At 39.6% G+C, this 22275-nt stretch overlaps 1 protein-coding gene across 8 annotated transcripts; it reads right to left on the reverse strand.

Moving 5' to 3' along the window:
- Positions 1-163: 163 nt before the first annotated feature.
- Positions 164-21032, reverse strand: LOC120425404 (V-type proton ATPase 116 kDa subunit a 1). 8 transcript variants are annotated; one of them, XM_039589931.2, is made up of 10 exons: positions 20875-21032; positions 14774-14918; positions 14407-14712; positions 9270-9364; positions 8716-8757; positions 7654-7780; positions 3310-4921; positions 3066-3237; positions 2659-3006; positions 164-337 (listed from the first exon to the last, which is right to left on the reverse strand). In XM_039589931.2, exons 2-9 carry the CDS (start codon positions 14888-14890, stop codon positions 2904-2906), a joined length of 2574 nt encoding a protein of 857 aa, XP_039445865.1. In that variant the 5' UTR covers positions 14891-14918; positions 20875-21032; the 3' UTR covers positions 164-337; positions 2659-2903. The 8 variants fall into 8 exon arrangements, with proteins under 8 accessions (XP_039445865.1, XP_039445867.1, XP_052562732.1 ...); XM_039589933.2 differs by lacking the exon at positions 8716-8757; XM_052706772.1 differs by lacking the exons at positions 8716-8757; positions 9270-9364 and adding an exon at positions 10516-10568.
- Positions 21033-22275: the final 1243 nt, after the last annotated feature.

Here is a 22275-nt window from a genome sequence, read left to right on the forward strand (position 1 = left end):
AAGCAAAAACAAGAGTTAAAAAAACTAAATAACGTAGGTGGGAATAAAAAACACATGATAAATTATATCTAAGAACAGTGAACAACAAAAGAAAACATCTACAGCTATACAACTAGACCATGAGACGGAATTTCGGATGGATAAGAGAAGAAAACGCCCTCGGTTGTGCTGCTGCTACCAAGTGCTAAAGCCTACATCTATTTATTTTGCCTGTTTATGGTATTTGAACATTAATAATTTTTGTAACACGATTTTTCAATTGAATACAAACTGCTCAAGCTATGTTTATCAACCTGTAATGTAGATATTTGGTTACGATTATCTTTTGTTTTTTAGACTTCAAGAGAGATAGAACAATGTTTACTCTTTTGGTCACAAATGAAAGCTTAGAACGTCCCCTTTTCGAAACCGACCCGGAATACCGGATTTGGTCACTGTGGCCACCGGGAATCGGCTACAACCGAAGAAGGCCTTTTTGAGACCCCAACTTTGACGACCTGTATCTCCAGCAAATTTAAACCAATCAGGATGCTCCGGGTTGCATTCGACAGGTATATACCTGTACTTTGACCACAAATATTAATATCAGGGCCAGGTGACCTACCGGTTCTGGAAATCCGGAACATCCGAAAAGTTCATATTTTACTGTTTTTCACGTATATGTGATACCAATACTCTCTTGATAGTTGAAATTGATCCATAAAACTTACTAAAAACACAATACACGATTGCCAGAACCACTCTGGAATGTTAGTGGCCACTTCCGGGTAACCTGGAACCGGTTCCCGGGTACCCGATGAACGGCCAATTTGATTCTTTTGTTGAAAACCCATCATGTCGCATATCAAACTTCATGAAATTGAAAGATATATCCATCTTTGGTAATGCCGTTAATCGCTGAGCCATCCTGGCCAATCTGGAACCGGTTACCGGTGGGCCCTTGGGGACACTCCCGGAATATGAGAGAAACCCTATCATCCGACATATCAAACTTCATGAAATTGAAAGATATGTCAATCTACGGTCATGCCAATGTTCGCTGACCCATCCTGGCCAATTTGGAACCGGCTACCGGTAGCCCCTTTGGGGACACTCCCGGAATATGAGAGAAATCCTATCATCCGACATATCAAACTTCATGAAATCGAAAGATATGTCAATCTACGGTCATGCCAATGTTCGCTGACCCATCCTGGCCAATTTGGAACCGGCTACCGGTAGCCCCTTTGGGGACACTCCCGGAATATGAGAGAAATCCTATCATCCGACATATCAAACTTCATGAAATTGAAAGATATGTCAATCTACGGTCATGCCATTATTTGCTGACCCATCCTGGCCAATTTGGAACCGGTTACTGGTGGCCCCTTGGAGACACTTCCGGAATATGAGAGAAATCCTATCATCCGACATATCAAACTTCATGAAATCGAAAGATATGTCAATCTACGGTCATGCCAATGTTCGCTGACCCATTGTGGCCAATTTGGAACCGGCTACCGGTAGCCCCTTTGGGGACACTCCCGGAATATGAGAGAAACCCTATCATCCGACATATCAAACTTCATGAAATTGAAAGATATGTCAATCTACGGTCATGCCAATGTTCGCTGACCCATTGTGGCCAATTTGGAACCGGCTACCGGTAGCCCCTTTGGGGACACTCCCGGAATATGAGAGAAACCCTATAATCCGACATATCAAACTTCATGAAATTGAAAGATATGTCAATCTACGGTCATGCCAATGTTCGCTGACCCATTGTGGCCAATTTGGAACCGGCTACCGGTAGCCCCTTTGGGGACACTCCCGGAATATGAGAGAAATCCTATCATCCGACATATCAAACTTCATGAAATCGAAAGATATGTCAATCTACGGTCATGCCAATGTTCCCTGACCCATCCTGGCCAATTTGGAACCGGCTACCGGTAGCCCCTTTGGGGACACTCCCGGAATATGAGAGAAATCCTATCATCCGACATATCAAACTTCATGAAATTGAAAGATAAGTCAATCTACGGTCATGCCATTATTTGCTGACCCATCCTGGGCAATTTGGAACCGGTTACTGGTGGCCCCTTGGAGACACTTCCGGAATATGAGAGAAATCCTATCATCCAAGGAGCGGCCGTGGCCGACTGGTTACGATATTCGCTTTGTAAGCGAATAGTCCTGGGTTTGATGCCCATCTGCTCCCAACGAGAAAGTTTAAGACTTAGAAATACTTGAAATACTGAATTAGAACGAAAAATCAAAGTCGCTTGAGTCGGGGTTCGATCCCCCGTCCTTTGAATTGGTAAGCAAAAATGCTAACCACTTGGTGAGCTATGACTGGAATTAGGAATACTGTTACTATCAACTATATACGCGCTGGGTCCTTGTCCATTTGACAAGGGTTCGGAAGTACTAAATAACGTTTGAATCCGATTGATACAAACGTTCTTCAGGGCGGGGCTTGTCGATAAAGCTGAAGTACCTCGCGCTCGGCTAGCCAGCGTAGAAATGGGTCACCGAAGCTCGGCAGAGCTAACACCTTCCAAATGCCTATGCGAGTTATTTGCATGTATAGAATGTAGATCCAAAAATACATGGAAACAACTCAATTTGTAAGAAGTGGCCACGTGGTCCCGTTTGGATGGTTGCACACACACACACACACAAGAGAGATAGAACAATGTTTAGGACATATACAATGGTAGCTGATGTTGCTACAACTTTACACAAATAATTTACTTTTCTTCATTTCTGACAAACTGCGTTTCCATGCCTTGTTCATTTTAACATTAATATTCATGTAAGTATTATATTTCGAGTTGAAAGGTTTGCATTTTTTTTTTCATCATTTAGTGTTGCATGCGTTTCCATATAATCATTCCATTTGTAATGTCTTGTCACCGCACTTATTCCTCCGTTGACGACGAGCTGGTCTCCAGCATGAGCTCGAACGAGAACGGTTGGAACGCGTACCCGAGACCGGAGTAGAACTTGCTCTGGAACTCGACCCTGTAAAAATGCCATTGTAAGTTTTCTCTGCATAACTTTGTCGGGCCATTTGAACTTACCAGTGCAGACGAAGGGTGTGCAGGAAGGCGGACAGACCCTCCATCAGAACCAGAATGCCCACGGTCAGGACGGCCCAGAAGCCGAAGATGGCCCACAGAGCGATGCCGCCGATCCAGCCGCCCTGCGAGAGACCGTTCTTCAGCACCATGTTCCACAGCACTTCGGCGAGCTCTGTTGAAGGCAAGGGCAGTAGTCTTTAGAGAAATTTACATCTTTTTGAAGGGAATTTTTGAGACTACTTACGGGCGTGAGCCAGCGACAGAGCCCACAAACGCAGGTACGAGGCAGTGTGCGAAACCGATCCCAGCACGTACTCGATGGTGTGGATGCCCTGGTGGATAAAGATCTCGGACATTTCCTCGTTGTCATGTCCGTGGCCAGCGCCGCCACCCTGTTGGGCGGCCGGTGCACCAGCGGCGTTGTTCGGGTTCAGGGCGCCCTCGGCATCGCCGTTCTCGTTGCTGTACGGGGCGATCGGTTGATGGGCGGCTTCCTTGCGGCTACGCATGATCATGATCGGCTTGGCCAGCAACATCCATGGCACGCAGATCAGCGCAATAATGACCAGGAATTTCTGCAAGCCCTGCTGGCCGGCAAACATGAACGGACTGCACTCTCCGGTTTGCTCAACCGATTTGAAGAGGACCATGTTAATGAAGGTAATCAGAATGGACGGGGCGCAACCGGGTTGGAAGCGGGGTTCTTCGTTGGTGGCCGAGTACTTGACCCACTTGATGAACATCAGGATTGTCATGTAGGAGAACAGGAACACGAGGAAGATGACTTGGGGGATGAATTCGCAGTAGATGGCCAGCTTGTTCTTGAAGTAACGATGGTTGAACAGTCCAACGAAGACACCGAACAACATGTGAACCACACCGAAGATGATCGAAATCTTCATCTTGTACGCGTTCAGGAAGATGATCTTGTTGTCCGAGACCTGCCAAACCGGATCCAACCCAATCGGGTAGGGCGTTCCGTCGTAGTCGGAGGCGGGGTCCAACTGCAGTGCCTTGTTGGTCATCACGGTCGACGTGTTGTAGTTGATGCTCCACGTAGATCCGAACACGTTCAGCGACTTGGAGAATATGTCATTGTACACAAAGCCAGTGTACATCGAGAAAACACCCATCAAGAATATGATGTAACGTCCGCCGAAGAAGATGTTCCAGATCTCGTTGTCGGTCTTCTTGGCCGCCAGCGGCTTTTCCTTCAGCACCATCCACAGTCCAAACAGCGCCATGATCGCACCGTGACCCAAATCGCCAAACATGACCGCGAACAAGAACGGAAACGTGATGATCGTGTACGGCGCCGGATTCATCTCGCGATAGCTCGCCACACCGTACGCGTTGATCAGCGCTTGGAACGCGTTGGTAAACTTGTTGGTCCGATTGTATGTCGGCGGATCTTCAAACGTTTCCATGCGGTTCAAAATGGGCGGCACCGACGACCCGGAACGTTCCGTTCCCCGGCGCAGCGCAATCTGGATCGTCTCAATGTCCAACAGCGGCACCCAGCACTCGGCAATCAGACACTTTTGCGTCACATCCAAGTTGAACAAGTTCAGCGTGTGGTAGATCGCCTTGATCTTGCGCACCTTCACGAACCAATTCTTCAGGTTCTTAGCGGCCGCAACCAGCACCCGGTGACGGTGGTCCTGCGTCTGCCCGAGGACCGTGTTCAGATCCTCGATGCGGGTCATCACGCCCATGGCCATCTCGCGACGGTCGGTCGGTGCCTCCGGGCACGGGTACAGCGTCGCGCGGAAGCCCTCGCAGATCTTCTTGACGCGTGTCTTCAGCTGGTCACCTTGGAAGAAGATGATGAACACCGACTTGTACACCTTGTCGCCCTGCGGAATTGTTGAACGTTGAATGATTAGAGCGCTTTTCCTTATTTCAATTCAATGTCACTAGTCCAAATGAAACGAACTGGTATTTACATGCAACTTGCATATGAAATGTTGCACACAAGCTGTGCGTATAAGCCCGCTCTCAAGCACACTAGCACGCCATTTGTTTTGCTGGACGGTACAAAATTTATCATCAATCTGTTACGTGTACGTACACGCAATACATGCGCACGTAGATAACTCTATGATACAATGTTACTTTTACACAAGTTCGTTTCTTTGTACTAGTGATGTTAGCAATCATTTCTTTATTTTGAACTGCCGTTCTATGCATAGTTGTCCCATGTATTTAAAAAAAAACTGTTATGAGTATTTCTTATTTTTATGTTTAAGCTGATGTTTACTTTCAGAAAATAGAAGAACAAATTTTATCCATCGATTCTATATGCCCAAATAAGCAACTGTGAATACAGAATACAGCCATGCAGAACTATGAAAACGTTAAAAAAAAACTTTAGTATCTTGAGGAGGGATTTTCTGATTGATTTGATACCTTCGTACGTTGTACGTAACAGGGAGGCCACTCGAATCTCATGCTCTGATTACCGACTTTATCCGATAAATATTTCTAAAGATTGTGAATTGTCAAAATGCGTTTATTACTAGTCAATCAATATCAACAAATGAACAAAATATCCTTATTAAATTTCTATCAAACTATTGAGGTTTTTGGTAAAACAGGTTTTCAAAATCATTAAAGTCCTGAAGTTAAACATTGCAGCCTTTTACAAAATAATAGCCTAGTAAAATATCAGCTTTAAAGATTCATTATGAAACTTTTAAGCACAAAATATTTCAAATCACTTAAGACGCACGTATTCACCTGTTAAAACAAATCAAAATTAAATTAACGCAAAAAAAAATTTGTACGAAGTGCTTGTCCTTCCATTTGCCTTTATAAGAAAGGCATTGGATGGCAATGGTATAAATAACAATACTTTATATAACTTGATTTTATTTATTCCTATTGCAATATAATAATCACAAAATTCTTAAAACGTATTTTCCGTTACTTCATCAAGAGCTTTCGAAATAACCAAAGGCATAAAAATTTAACTTTGCGAAAGATTATTAAATAATAATATTTTACTCCAAATTTATTTAAAAAATTAACAATCAGTGTTGAGATACCGAGTTTTGATTTTTTTTATCGTTTCAAAATTTGTTCTATGTTCCAATGAAAACTATGTTCATAATTTAGGTTTTCAAATTCATTTTTTTGTTGCTTTTTTTTAGCAAAAATAAAAATAAATGTATTTGAAGTGAACAACAACCTAAACCTGAACCTAAAAAGTAACATAAGTGCCGAAGAAGAGTTAAATATAATATATTTTTAAATGGAACAGCTATATAATATGAGTTTTAGATTTTTTCAACAACGTATTTATTATGAGCGATTTGTCAATTCTACTACTTTTATCTAGAGATCCTTAATAGGGAGACTGGTCGAAGTAAATTTGACGTACCCAAACAGACACGAGTTTGACGTATCCAAACGAGCATTTGCCTTTACGCCCAGCAAAACTTATCAGTGTTGCCAAGCTCAAAACATACGTTGCCAGATCGATTTAGCCAGCTTAAACCAGTCTCCCTATTTAGGGTCTTTACTCTTATCCGGTAGTCCATAGCAAAAAATCTTAAAAAAATCTGTAGTTTATAATACATTCCCTACTTTTTCCGCCTCTAGTCTAGCAGTTGTGATTTAGCTTCTTATCACAACTTCTAGACTTTCTACCGTTTTTGTTAGACTTTTGCCAAATTTCCGAATTTTCCCCGGCATACTGACGTTAAAAAAAATCAAATTATTCGCTCTACAGCATTGCCTTGGCGTTCTCGATTGCGAGATTCCTACTCGAAACTAAGTGTTCGAAGGCTTGATTGTTGAGGCAATTGCAAAACTCTTTTTAAACCTTTGCTTCCATCCACCCCGATTCGAACTGACGACCTTTGGATTGTGAGTCCAACTGCCAACCAGCGACTCCACCGAGGCAGGACCCAGGGAGACGACTCCTACACCTTGACTGAGCTATCGACCTGACCTCTAGGTTAGACCGGGGCCAATATTTACTTCCATGTCCGACGGAAGGCGTGATCAGACAAATCTCGTCTCAAAATTTGCCACCGGGACCTTCTGGGATCGAACCCAGGCCGACTGGGTGAGAGGCAATCACGCTTACCCCTACACCACGGTCCCGAAAGCATACTGACGTTATGATCTTTAAAAATATGAGTACACGGATTTTTCACCAAAGGTCGGATCAAATATGTTAAAAAAAAAGCTGTAGATATTTTTTTACCATTTTGAAAATATTTTCTCAGGGATGGACGTGGATATACATTTAAAAAAATATAAATCATCAAGTCAAATAAAAAAGGGCTTATTTTCCGTCTAATTACCTTATCTGAAAAGCCTACAACTTTGCCGAGGTTATCAAAACGAGCAGAAAATCTCTTCTCAAGGATACGAACTTTCGAACTTTTTCATGGTAATTATGTATGGAAAGCTCGAAAGCTTGTATGGATAAATTAATGATACAAAATGGCTTATTTGGACATAAGAAATCGATGGACAAAAACAAAAAAAAAACCATAGAATTGTCTGTTTCAGGTTTTCTAATATGGAACAACTTTTTGTAGAATGGCAGCAGAGGTTCGCCCAGACCAATACTCACATTCGAAGGATCCTCCAGTGCGGAATCGATCACGGCCTGGCGGAGGAACACGTTTCCGCGGCACGCACGCCACAGCATCCGCTCGAACGCGGGCAGGCGCTCGCGCAGGATGACTCCGGCCACAAAGCTGCATTATATAATTTTTGTTTTTGGACGGCACAGGTGAAAACAGAACGCGATTAGTTTCACGGAAATGGTTCGGCTTTTTAAAGTTTTAATTGTGGGAAAGACTCTGATTAAAAATCTATTGGAGTTGCAGTATTAGCAGCGAACAATTTTCAGGCCAACTCTATAAGTATATTGTAAGCAAGCTTGTGAGGTTAACAGTTCTGAAATTTGTTCATTCATCTCATTTTTGTTTGTTTGTTTGCGCATTGCTAAATGGAACTGTTAGATGATTTATGTAAATATAATAATGATCAAAATCAAAAAGAATTCAAATTAAAAGGGTTTTTATCGCCGATACAGTTGCTTCATCTGTTTTGAGGTAATTTTCTCCCGGGCTAGCCGGGAATAATTTTCCGAAAAAATGCACTTTTTACCAAGCTTCCTTGACTGTAATCCATTATTACGAGAAAGAGAGAGAGAGAGTTAAGAAAAACGTAACACTGAGAAACAAGAGTGAATGACAACTAAAACTGAAACATAAAAGTTTGCTCCAAATCACTCCAAACTCGCATCACAGAACGGGTCAAACCAAGCAGGGTAGTGGAAGTTTTTTTTGTCGAGAGCAACGAAAACACAAAAATGTGATTTAAAAAAAATGTGTGGTGAATGGAAAGCGGCACTCTGGCTTTGAGAGACTAACTAATAGCAAAAAATTACACTACAAACTAAAAGAACTAGACAATCTATGAAGCACGTGGTACAAAAATGGTATTGAAGGTGAACAATGTAAACTTTTTGTAATTCAAGACGCAGTTTCGAAACAAAAACAGAACAGACAACGAAATGTGTGGAACGGTTCGAAAATGTGTGATTTTTATCTTTTTTGTTGCTCGGAAAACAAGCATGGGAATGTTGAAATTAGTACTTGTTTAGTATCGGGTTTTCGCTACTGACCATGGGAGGTACTCTTCTGGTTCTTGTGACTTTTCCAGAAAACTGCAGTTGAAAATTAGTGGTTTGTTAATGGAAAGGTTTTTTTTTCCTCTTATAAGGGTATTTTTTGAATAGCGGTATAATAAAACGAAAGAGAGAGGTTATGTGGTGTGAGAGCAGAAATAAAGAAGATGTGTTAGAGAGAGAAAGATAGATAGAAAACAATTATCAGCAAAAGCAATTCGGTTAATTGCGAGTTGAATAATTTCACTGATAAAGTTTAAGAGAGAAAAGATGGAAAAGGCGATGATCTCTGTTAATTTATTGCTTAAGGTGACTTAGTAGCAATGTTACAAACTGTAGAAATATTTCATGATCTATGCAGCAACTTGCACACAACTTGAAACATTTCAGCATCACAGTTAATTTCATTACTACGAGTCCTGTAAGCCAATAAATTAGCAATCAAGCGCCAAGAAAATACAGAAAGGTAAAAAAAAAGAAAAAAATACGCAGAAGATTTGAAAAACTGAGGGATCAAATTAAAACAAGGGTACAGAACTAACAAAACCTACCCCAATTGTACAGGGCCCATCGCTTTGCCGGTGCGTGATTCGTCGGTGATCAACGCTCGGGTCATCGATTCGGTGGTGTGCATGCCACCTTCTTGCTGCTCGCGCGAGTTGTTTGTATTGTGTGTTTGGGTGTTTTTGGTCGATGGATTATGTTTCATTTTTTTTCGAATGTGTTGTTTGTATAGAACAGAAAAATTAGGACATGGAGTCAAAAAACGTTTAAAAAACAGGCACATTTAGGAGAGATTTTTGTTTTAGGGACGGCAACGAAGAGAAGAACGAATCTCCGGCAGCGACAACAAGGGGAACAAGAATCTACGGCCAATTTTTAAGGTGTGTGTGTGGTAAAGGAATGAGGCTCTTTTAGATTGACAGGTGAACTAGAGAAGAGATACTTTATGAGCGGTAACGGAAATGGATAAATAAATAAAATTGAACAGTTGACGAGAATGCGCGGCGCAAAATACATACCATTATTTAAAAAATGTGTATAAATCGATTGGTTAAATTTTGAGCCAAACCGTTTACTTGATGGTGTATGTTAGTTTGGTTAACTCGGTTAGTTGTGTCCACAATCCATCACAGGTTAGGAAAAGTGGTTTGTAAACTTACGTATCAAACCAATTTAAACAAAAATGTGTCGACAACGAGTGCTACATGCAAACATTAATAATATTAGGGTGCGATTGTAAAACATAACATCAAAATGTGCCGTAAACTGATGAAAAAATATACATGATAAAATGAATAAACATTTTTTTTAATTCTTAAAAAAAAACAAAATCTTTGAAAAATTACGGATAGCCCCTTTGGTACCGTCCAACTCCTCGTGCGATATTGTATGCAACATCGCATGGAAGCAACAGGACGGTCGAGCAACGTAAGTTTGTGAATGTATAGGTGAGAGAGTGAGAGTGATGCAGAGAACAATCGCAATCTTGATTCTCTAAAGCGCTTGAGTTTTGAAATTTTTGAGTGATTTTAATGAGTATGAAAATGAACAATAATGAAATTTAAACATAAATACATCCAAAGAAAAAAAAAATGGTGCAAACACAAATACCTCACGCAAGCTTTTCTTGAGTGTAAGTGCATTTTTAAAGAAAAACAAAACCAGCCAGCTGTTTCCACTTTGGGAGACATAAAAACAACGAAAAAACACTTAAACTCGAGTTAGCGCCACGACAAGAACTCAAACTCAAACCGGTTTCGTATGGTTTAGCCTAGCGGCGTTGGTGAGGCTTGCCTTAGCTGACGGCTGTAGTTCGAGTTGAAGTCCGGAAAGCGCTCGTAGCGTTTCTTCGGTAGGATAGGTAGGAAAAACAGCATTGAAATATAAATCGACTTTCGCGTGGAAAACGAAAAACGGGGGGAAAAACGTCATTTTGACGGTGTCGGTTTAAAAGCACTCGATTAAAAAAATATTTGCAAAATTCACAGAAACGGGGCTTGGGGAAGGGTGCACAGACAACGCACAGAGATGAAACTTTTGCGGGCCAGCTGTTTGACGTCCGGTTGTCTGTGGCATCACGGGTGGGTACACAACAAAGGAAACGAAATGATAAAGTGTGAACGAAACAATAGTGAAACATTTCATTATTAGAGTTACATAAATCAGAACCTGCTCCATTTTAGATGCTTATTTTCAGTAACCAACAAAGTTGCCAACAATTTTTGCTTTGTTTATTTGGTGAATGGTTAAGGGTTTACACAAATAGAAAGAAAAAAAACGTAACAGACAGAGAAAGAGAGGGTAAGAGTGTAAAATTAAAGTGTTCATATTTACCCAAGTTTTAGGTTCTGTCCCTGTGCCCCGGCACCACCGGCTCGAATGCCCTCGTCACCGAGTAGATTAACCTGTTCCTCTTCCCTGTGCGAATCCGCCATCTGATGAAAGCGGTTTCTTGACTTATTAGGTACGACATTGCTTGCGGGCACTGCCTGTTGCTTGATTGTTTCGTTTTGTTTTGTTTGCGTGTGTTTACCAGTAGTGTTTTGTTTATTTTTAAATTTAAATTGCAACAACACAACCGAATAAAGCGAAAAGAAAAATTAAAAGAAAAAGGAAAAAGTCGCCCGAAAATCGGTAGCCAACCGAAAACGAACGATTTGATTAGTTACTTGTTTGATTTTATGGAACTGAAGAAAGAAGACTCGAAAAGAGGCTAAGTTCAAGAAGGCAATTCTACCGGAAGACTGCTTTCCCATGTTAAGAGACAAAGTGTAATGGTATACGAACGTTAGTTTGGTTTGACGCGTGTATTTTTGTGTGTGTGGGTTATCATAGCGAAGCGTTATAAAAAGCTAAAGCGAGTATTGAAAAGCATGCAGAGTTATTAACAGAAATAATAAACCAATTGGGTCCTAAACTGCCCCTGATCGCATAAATGTCCCATATGCATTTTCATCGCTTTTGAGTTATTGATGCAGTTTGGTTCAAAATCGTGAGCTCTTTCAGAAAAGCCTGCAACATCCAGTACTTTGTTCTAGAAATCAGGAGAAAATCCAGTTTTTTTCGCGAAAACTTAACACGTAGCCTTTAATATGTGGGACAAACTTAAAATGCGTTTTTCTCAGCTTGCTGTTTTCGCATATGGGACATTTATGCGAACATGGGCACTAAAGCTCTACGTAAATTTCTTTTGTACAACGGTAAAACGGTGAAAACCTTTCTGGTCACTTTTTTTTTTCGGCAAAATTCTAAACACAGGGGAATGCATTTTAAATTGATTTGAGCTGATTGCACTTAAATTTCCATTGAAATTTTGAAGTTTATGCCCCCTGATTTTTCCGGCCAAATTTAAATAAAATTTGTACCAGCCTTATTTAGAAATTACGAGAGGTGTATCGTTTTTTGACCCATAGTCACCCCCACTGACGGTGGCTTCTAACACTGCGGGGTTTTCTGAATGGTTACCTGAGTTGCATTGTTAATTTGATTTTGGTTAACCGCGGTAAATTTTCTTGAAATATTTCGAACTGTCCCAAATCCACCAAAGCATTTACCACTTTGATCACACAAAAAACGGTGGTAGAAAAGTACGGCAACGAATTATTTCAAGAAAATTTACCGCGGTTAACCAAAATCAAATTAACAATGCATCTCTGTTGACTCGAAATTTGGAAAATACAAGTTGTATTGTTAGTTTGATTTTGGTTAACCACGGTGGATTTTCGCGAAATAATTCAAACTGTCAAAAATCCACCAAAGCATCTACCACATTGATTACAAAAAAAAAAACTGTGGTAGAAAAGTATCCACCGCGATCAATTTTTGACAGTTCGACGCAAACGAATTATTTCAAGAAAATCCACCGCGTTTAACCAAAATCAAATTAACAATACAACTACGGTGTCTCCAAGGCCTTTGGATAATCGAGTCTGTACTGTAACTTTTTTTTTTAATTGGCTCATAAAATATTTCCAAATAAATTATCAATGTGGTAAGATTAGCCACTCCCCTCTAAAGCAACTTGTATGCAAGTTTTGGATGAAAAATTATTGATTTGGAAAAAGAAATCGTTTTATAATAAGTGTTTCTGGGTATTAAAAATGAAACACTTTATCATCTCCATTAAAAGCATACCTTTTTTTACATTTTTTCCTCTTTATATTTTTTTTTTCAAAAAAAACACGTTCCATGCCAAAAGTTCACATTTTGTAGGGAGAAAAAGGCATTTGAAATTTGGAGGCCACGGGGTTTATGCACGATCCCTTAATTCCTTTCCTATCCTCTTTAATTCCCTTCCTATCCCTCCAAGATCTACATTTTGACATGACGCAACATTTTAAAAGGCATCATGTACATTTTGACATCAAATGAGGCATCAAATTACATTTTCCAAGTAATTTTGCCCGCTGATAAGAATCTGCTTTCAGAATTGAGCCAAAGTGTTAAAATATAAAATTTTTGTCATATTTTAAGTTTCTATGTAAAATTATCTTATAAGCTCGAAATTCCCATACAAACTTCAAGTGATTAGGGAGGAGGGGTTCCCGTGGTCAGAATGAGCTCAAAATTGGATTTGGATCACCCTATTGAACAGTTATACACACTGAATCCTCAGTTTTGTTTAGTGAAACAACTGCTTTCCATTGTGATGAATACTTTGATTTCATTATAAATGATAACAGGAACAACGAAAGCGTTCAAATGTACAAAATATACAACAAAACCGGCATTCGTTTGTCGGCTCACAACAAAAAGTTAACGTAAATGTGTAAGGCAAACAACGCCGAACGGCAACATAAAACGCTATGATTTAGGTACAGCAGCGAGGTGTCAATGAATGATGAATGGGGCGAGATGACGCCACGCGCCACCAACTTATCACAACTTTGTTCGTTACCTTTTTTTTTGTACAGATGCAATTCGCACCGACTCCCGGAACTTGGCTTACTATTGTATTGTTAGGAGTTAAGGCTAGAGTTAGTGTGGTCGGTGCTCGGTTTTGTGTTGCTTTCTAAACACTTTGGCCACATGCAAACAGGATTTTTTGTTTCTTCGTTACAATCAGCAGGCAGCAGCAGGTTAGTTGGAGTTATTTTTGTTTGTTGGTTAGACTATTATTGATTAACAGTAAGTATATATTGTGATGGTTATTATAAACAGTGTATGAAGCAGGTCACAGCGTGATTATTGTTAGTGGTGTTAAGAAGAGTGTTAGTATTAAGTGTGTTTTGTTGGAAACTGTCCTCTAGCCTTATTTTCAATTAAATTTCTTTTTTTTTTTGTACAAGGCTTTGCGCCAAGGCAGAAAACAGCTGTCCGTTTGCGAACATAAAAGTTTAATAAACAGCATGCAATCTAACATGTCCTGGGAAAAAGAAATGTCGAATTTGGATGTGTTATCCACATCAACGTTTTCGCGATTTCAAGTTATTTAAATAATGGTTGTACCTTTCGATTTATGAGACAAGAAATTATAAAGAAAACTGTGATGTTGAAGGGGGAGAACAAAACTCAACAGAAACGAATTAAAAACCTCAAACGGAATGATCTTGTGGGTGATAGAGAATTGGGAGAAAGGGAAATTTGGGGAAACGCTAACGACAGGGGAGTCCACACGAAGGGGGAGCAGGGTCAATTATGTACAGACACAAAGCGGGCTCAAAACCCGGAACAACGCGGTCTTACCTCATCAAAGAAGACCTGAGTCTTACGCAGAATGTGCTTCAACTCCGTCAGCTCGAGGAAGTTGCGCTTCAACGCCTCCGCGTTCTGGTTGACCTCGCGCAGCTCGTTCTCCAACTTCTCGAACGTCGCCTCCAGATCGATCATCTCGCGGGGCTGCGGCGCCTCGGGACTCTCCCCGGTGTCCAGCATCGGAATCCCGTCCTTCTTGATCTCCTTCTCCAGGTAGCGCAGCTTGCGTTCCATTTCATCACAGCGACGCACCTCGTTCACGAACTTGCGCTGGAACGCGTTCACGTCGGGGTTGAGCTGAAAACAAAACAGTCAAAAACTCAGTCCAAAACTCCAAGTCGCCAAGTGTGTCACTCACATCCCGGAACTGGACCAGCCCGAGCTCGCCCAGCTCGGAAACGCACGCGTACGCGGCCTCACTCTGGAGGAAGAGCTGACACAGGGTCATCTCCTCGCTGCGGAACAGCGAACCCATGGTGGTTGGATGCTAGCGGCGGTGCAGTCTGGAAGGAGAAGGAGAAAGCAGAGCAGATGTTATATCCTAGGTGGCTAGAGACAATTAAATTGTAATCGGAGGAGCGCATTGGTCAAATAGAAACCAGGCGCCTTATCGCTTGGTCGTTATCTTGGGGATGCAGGCAGCAGCAGTGTGGGACAATGTCAATGTCTCTTGCGCTCGCTGGGAAAGACGCTATAGAAATCTAGAGTTTTTTTTTTGAAAGGTCCTATAAATATATGAAACACCATAGCTTATAGGACCTTAAAAAAAACTCTAGAAATGATTTTTTGGTTTTTTTAAACACATTTGAAGTCTGATATTGTATTTCTGTTACGGATTTATAGTAGCATTTGTTTATTTTCTTAAAATAACAATGTTTGCTTGGATTTTTTAGGGAGGGCCACGTCCCGCCCGTGTGGATCAATCGGACCGCGCGCTTGACTCTCAATCCAGAGGCTGCTGGTTGGTACTAGCAATAGTGGCCGACAGCCATAAAGTTTTCTCCGTTTCTTCGCATAAATATAAGAAAATATATCAAACCTCCCTTCACAAACCGAAAATTGTTTTCAAGGTTGAGCAAAATCGGGCAACATTAACCCATTGATACTTAAAGGAGAAGTTTTTATAGAATTTATAAAAAAGATGTCAAGGGAAATAAACTTATTACTAGTTGTTACAGCAAGAGCGTGCATAAAGTGCAAACATTGCCAAAAAATGCTCTATAACTTTGTCGAAGGGTGGAAAGCGATACGACTTGTATCTGAAAGTTCAAGTAGTCCACAAAGCAATTTTTCACTTTTGGAAGATGGAAACTTGTAGAATGGAGATAGATATCGCTGGTAGGCGGACCTAAAAATTTGCTAAATTTTAATTCGATTTTTTTTTATTTTCCTCGTGTTTAGAAGGTAATGTCGAGCAACTTTTGTTTGACAAAAAAAACTTTACTTCTCTTGTTTAATGTTTTTCTGCATTCAATTATAGTATTTTTAATGTGTTCAGCGGCAGCATCTTGTCCCTTCGATGTGCATTAGGGTGACAATTTAAAAAAAATAGACGTCAGGGATACCCTCTGATTCGATTCCTTAGACAAAAAATAAGTAACTGTGAAAATTTTGAGCGAAATCGGTTAAGGGTCGCTTTTTATGATGAAAAAAATCATTTCATACAAAAACGTCTTCTTCAAATCGTTAATAACTGGTCAGGGTAAACTCGGATCGTTTTGCGGTCTTCCACAAAGTTGTTAGTCATAAAATTTTACTCAAGAATCTCACACTTGACAATGATCAGCCAGATTTAACGCCATTTTTTGGTGGAATTTAGATTTTCCCATACAAACTTCAACGTTAAAAAGCGTCCCTTAACCCTTAAGCGATTTGGCTCAAAATTGGCACGGTTACTTATTTTTACCTGAAGAATCAAGCCAAGGCTCTTAATATTTTCCAAAATTTCATTTTTTTTTTCTTGTCACCCTAATGTGCATGCATTTAGTGTTTGTGCATGTTTTCTTGTGTGTCACTGATCGTTTAAAAAAAATCTGAAGCAATATTTGGCAGGGGCGGTACGAAACTGCTCTTACGGCCTTTCGTTCCATTCAAAAGCGTGTAATGAAAGGCCCTAAGAGCAATGTCGTAACGCCCTTTTCAAATGTTGCTACTTTTATCGTCATTTTTAGTCTATTTGCCGTTTTTTTTTATAACTATCCCGTATTTTTATAAAGATTTTTTTGCTTGTTTCTAAATTTTTTTTTTATATTTAGAATTAAACAATAGGGGAGCGTTCTTTTATTACGTAACGCAGTTGAGGGGGAGGGGCGGTCGGAGGCCGTGTTATGCTCCATACAATTTTTTAAAAATTTGTATGGAAATTTTGTTACGAGGGGGGGGGGGGGAAGGGGGTCTAAAAATCCACAGTTTTGCGTTACGTAATAAAAGAACGCTCCCTAGGCTTTTAAGTTGCAACCAAGTGAGACGAGTCAAAAAATACTGTATACAGTCCAGACTCGATTATCCGAAGGCCTCGGAGAAATTTCACTTCGGATAATCAAATAACGAAAAAAATGTTATGTTCATTGTCTTATTTTTAATTGTTGAGCTAAAGTAATTAAGATTTTTTAAACCTTAGATGGCGGCAAAAATGGCGGTGATGAAGTAATAAAAAAGTTATTTTATAATTTAATTTGTTTAACAAAAGGCAATCAACTTTTCAAATTTGACTAAAATGGTGTCGCAGAACTCGAATTTTATGTTTAAAGTTAGAAAAAAAAAATTAAAAGTAAGAAACACTTATCCGAAATTCCATACAAACCTTCGTATGATCGAACTTCGGATAATCGAGGCTGGACTGTTCTTGTTTTTACATAATAAGAATGGGAAATAAGTTGAAAACACGGCCAAAGTTGAACCTGATTTTTTTAATCAATCCCAAGACTTTTTTTAAATTTTGGAGTTCTACGTGGTGATTATTGCACTAAATCGTCATTTCTCGACTCGACTCGATCTAGATTTTCCGATAGTATGATTTAGATCTGTCATCGACAAATTACGACTTATCAACGAACAATTACGATCGAGATTTTACCATCGAGAAATCTCGATCGTTGATCGAGAAATTACTATCATAATTTTTAATATTAATTTCAAAACAATTGCAACATTTCAATCAAAATTTAAAAACATCTTAAATTCTAAACTTTTAAAATTTTCTCAAAATCGTAAAATTTAAAAAAATATAGAAAAAAATCTGAAATTTCAAAAATATTAAATTTAAAGATTCAAAAAATTAAAAATCTCAAAACTACAAAAAACTCTTTGGTTGTGGTGTTGATGTGAATGTGTTAAGGAGGTATTAGACTATGACAATCAAACAAAAAAACTCGCACTTTCTGACAGTTTGCATACTTTGTTTGTTTGTCTGCATTTGTTTGCAGAAACGTCAGTCTGCATACATTTTACTTTGTTTGCGAGTTTGAATGTTTGTTTGTCATACTCTAATACTGCCGCTCAAATCAAGTCCGTCCCATATGTAATTTCGTCAATTTTGAGTTAATGATGTAGTCTGGTTCAAAATCATCTGAACTATCAGAAAACCCAATAAAATTTAGTAGTTTATTCTTGAAAACAGTAGAAAATTCACTTTTTCGAGAAATTCATACACGTAACCTTATGGGCGGGACAAGTTTGTCTTGCGTTTTTCTCGGCTTGCTGTTTTTACATATGGGACGGACACGATTAGAGCGGCAGAATAGCTCTTGTATACGTCGGAAAATTTCTACAAAGAATAAAAAAATTAAGAAACAGCAATTTCAAAATATCAAAAAACACAATAAAAAATAAAAAATGAATAAATCTAAAAAAAAATTAAGAAATTATTATTTTTTCAATAATAAAAAAATAGGAACCGAAAATAATTATAAATATTTTGTAGTTTTTTTTTATTTATATAGTCTTAGAGGATTAAGTTTGTTACTTCAATCACTTAACTGAAGTTAATACTGTCTCAGCACAAACGTTCTTTAAATTTTTGGCCATCCTAAAAAGTGCTTAAATTTACATTTCCTTAAAAAGTCATTTAGGGGAACCATACCCTTTTTCAGCCTATTTTTATTATCGGCCTATCAGCACTTTGATCACGAATTACAGCTTTCATAAAGTGTTTTTGACTGTTCCAAAGTAATAAATAGCTCAAATAAAAGTGAGCAAGCAACTCTCCATTGTTGATACATCTCAAAATGTTGATTTAATAGCGGAAAACGGTAAAAGTGATGAGAATTGGTCGAACGGCTTAGAGTGATTAAAATGGGTATATTTCCCCTATATAACAAAAGTCTAAGTTGAGAGGTAAATTATTATCTTTTTTTATGTTGTTTTGAACAAGACTTGTCAAAAGTACCGTCTCACTGTTTAACAGCCCTCAAGGACCTGTTGTCGAGTGATTTTTCAACGCAAATAAAAAAAACACACATAACAGCTATGTTTGACCAGCAATTATTATAATACCGTCCATAACTGCCGAACGCACTTTTGCTTGTCGCCTGGCAGTGATAAGGGACGACTCTTGGTGACACACCGTCAGTCGTTCCACTAAGTTCAAACAATATTCATGCAATTCATACAATTAGGTTGACTGGCGCGCGCGCGACACGCGAGGTGACCTCCTACTGAGATATACCTACGTCGCGGGTCTTTTTATGATTGGAATTTCATTGGAGTAAAAACGAAGTTGACTTTATAGCTGTCGGCCACCATTGCTAGTACCAACCACTAGTGTCTTCCTTTTTATCTACAAGGACTTCGCCGCCCTGGGCTCCTAAGTGTATGAAAGTATGGCACGGAGCGACGGCGCCGACTACCCATATTTACACAAAGAATTTTTAAAGCGTCCGCCGTGGGATTCGAACCGGCGACCTCTGGATTGTGAGTCCAGTGCGCGGTCCGATTGATCCACACGGGCGGGACGTGCGATGCTTTATAAAGTGTGAGTTCATACCTCTATCACTTCGTTATCGGAGTCTTGCGTTTTCAGCTCGTACCGGATGGGACGCGCTGCTTTCCGCGAATCAATCGATGAACAATTTACTATTTTTAAGATTATTGTACACCTTGACACCTGACTATGGGTTGGGAGAACTCTATTATGAAACAATTACCACCTGACCTACGGGATTAACTCTCCTAGATCGATACAAATGTCTTATCTCGATCCAGTTCCAGTGGCGGTGTGTTTCTGGGGGCAAAGCTTATGGAGATTAAGGAGTGTGTTTGCCCATTTTTAATTCATTTTCGGCAGCAGATCCGGCCGCGATAAAGGCTTGTGTAAATCAAGTATTCTTTTTTCCCTAAGAGTTTAGACCGCTCTCAATTTGGAGAGATAACGCAGCCAGTAGCGACACCGACAAGTCGTGACCGGAGGGAATCCCTCGGGCAGACCGGTTACGGTCGAGTGTAATCTTATCCAGTTTGAGGGAAATAGAACGGAATTTGTCTCAAGCACGATTTGAATTTCTAATTTAAATATAATTTAAACAGAACTATTAGTTATGCTTGCAGGTTCGAATTACTTTTATCATAATCTTCTGATACATCCCTAGATTAGATCGATATTTTTTTTTTATCAGGCGACAAGACGGTAAATCTAGGCTTTTGATTTGTAGATAAATCTGTTTACGCAATAATATCAAATGTTCGTCACACCTCGTGGCATTAATTTTAGTGATAACAAAATATAAAGTAATGTTCTCAACAAACTAACTCTACACAACTAGCAACACTGTCCTTCACAGATCCAAGAAAACGGCATCACTGACACTTTCTTTATCACACCAGTATGGTGTTACGCCCCGCCTTTGGTCCAATATTAGTCATCCAACTGTTTTATTGATGCCCTCTTCATGGCATGCTGTAGCCAAGGGGCTGGAAACTCTAATATTACTTAGGAATACTGAGTATACTAACGATATTCCAGTATACTTGTTAGTATACTAACCGAAAAGCAATAAACGTTTAGTATATTAAGATACTCTCAGTATATTGGTAAGTATACTGGAAATATGTAAAGGAAATAATAAGTATACTAACATATATTTTGATATACTGGGTAACATAATAATTATAGCTCTAAGAGTTTCCAACCCCTTGGCTGTAGCAATTACACGCCCCATTCAAATATTGTCTCTAAACTTACGAGGAATCGCAGCAGACATGAGTGCTTCCCCACACAATACAACCCGATTGGCCGATCGAAAGCACAGCGATTACGAGGCAAATCTCGTTTGGAAAAAAAATCGATTTCCTTGTCTCCCGTCAAACCACCTTTCAATCAATATGGCAAATTTCCAAGAATCAAATTTCACTCACTTCTAGGTCAAAGCAACTTAAACGCACATTAACCTATTCGCATCAACTACGCGATGAGCGGCGGTGCATAATTATCACGATTAGAACAAGCCACTAATAATCACTTACCTCGATGAAATTAAAATTCCAATGATGCTGGCAAATGGTGCCCCCTCCCCTAGCTCAGAGAAAGAAAGAAAAAATCACTGCTCGATGCGCAAAATGGACGAGGCACACGTCCGACGTTGAGCGCTGGTCACCGAAGACTGAAGACGTGACGTGACGGTGAGAGAGAACTGTCACTTTTGGGAGGTCTCTCTCGCGCGAAAGAGCATGTGAAAAGAGAATCCGAAAAAAAAGTTAAAAGAAGGTGTGCCGAAGATGAAGGGTTGCCAATTTTTTATTGCAGCGAGCTTTTTTGCAAAACTCTGTCTGAAATTTCAAAAATGTGTTCACGTGGAATATGGATGGACCCTATTTATTGCCAATTTTGCACCTAATTCGACGCACAGCCAGAAAATATTCACACCTCAAATATGCACACATCAGAATGCACACCACCTCTCCACCCGCTTGCCTTGCCTGAAAATACGCCACACTTTTTATTCCACTTTTTTTTTATTACACTTGAAAGATTGAATAAAACGTAAAACCACATCATAGATCTAATTGGTTTGTGTTTCAACATCAATCCAAACCACTATAGACAAATCCAGCGAAAGCTCAACGCTGCTTTTTGAAGGTGAGAGATTTGACAGCTCCCATACTAAATGTCTCGATTTTCATACTTTTTGTTAATTTTCTTTTAAAATAAAATACTTAACATATGAAAACTATATATTTTTGGTGCCCAAAATTCCTGCTGAATCGAATGGTGTACTTATCTCGATAGCAAATTTTTCGAACAGTTTTTATTTTAATAATATTCTAGACACATTTTGTGAACTTAATCAATCAATAATTTTATCATAAATAATCATTTTATTGCTTAAAAATGGAGTTTTCCTGAGCTCCCATATTCAAATACATGGAAGCTGTCATTTCTAACACCATTGGCCACCTAGCGGCTATTTCAAACTGGATTTGTCTATTAAATTCAAGTGTTTGGGCGATTGACTTTTTGGTATTTTTTGACACGTTATTTTCATTCGGGTGACTCAAGCTTTTCAAGTGTTTTGCCCATGAATTTGCCCCACTGCCTTGAACTATTCAAATTGATGAGGAAAACACTTGAAACACTAAAAGGCTAGTATGCAGATCGGAAGGAAAGGGGTCAAGAAACAGCTTTACGAACAGCAGAACAAAGGAGAGGGAGCGATTTCTTGGGGCTTTTCTTCACCCTCTCTGACTTGCTTGCGCTACCGCTACTGCCCATTTGATTGAGGGTAAAGAAAAGCCCCAAGAAATCGCTCCCTCTCCTTTGTTCTGCTGTTCGTAAAGCTGTTTCTTGACCCCTTTCCTTTCGATCTGCATACTAGCCTTAAGGAGTTAAATACATGTAGAAAATCAAAAATAAAAATTACAGAATAT

Source organism: Culex pipiens, chromosome 1 (genome assembly GCF_016801865.2).
Source record: "Culex pipiens pallens isolate TS chromosome 1, TS_CPP_V2, whole genome shotgun sequence".
In the NCBI taxonomy this organism is placed as follows: Eukaryota; Metazoa; Arthropoda; class Insecta; order Diptera; family Culicidae; genus Culex; species Culex pipiens.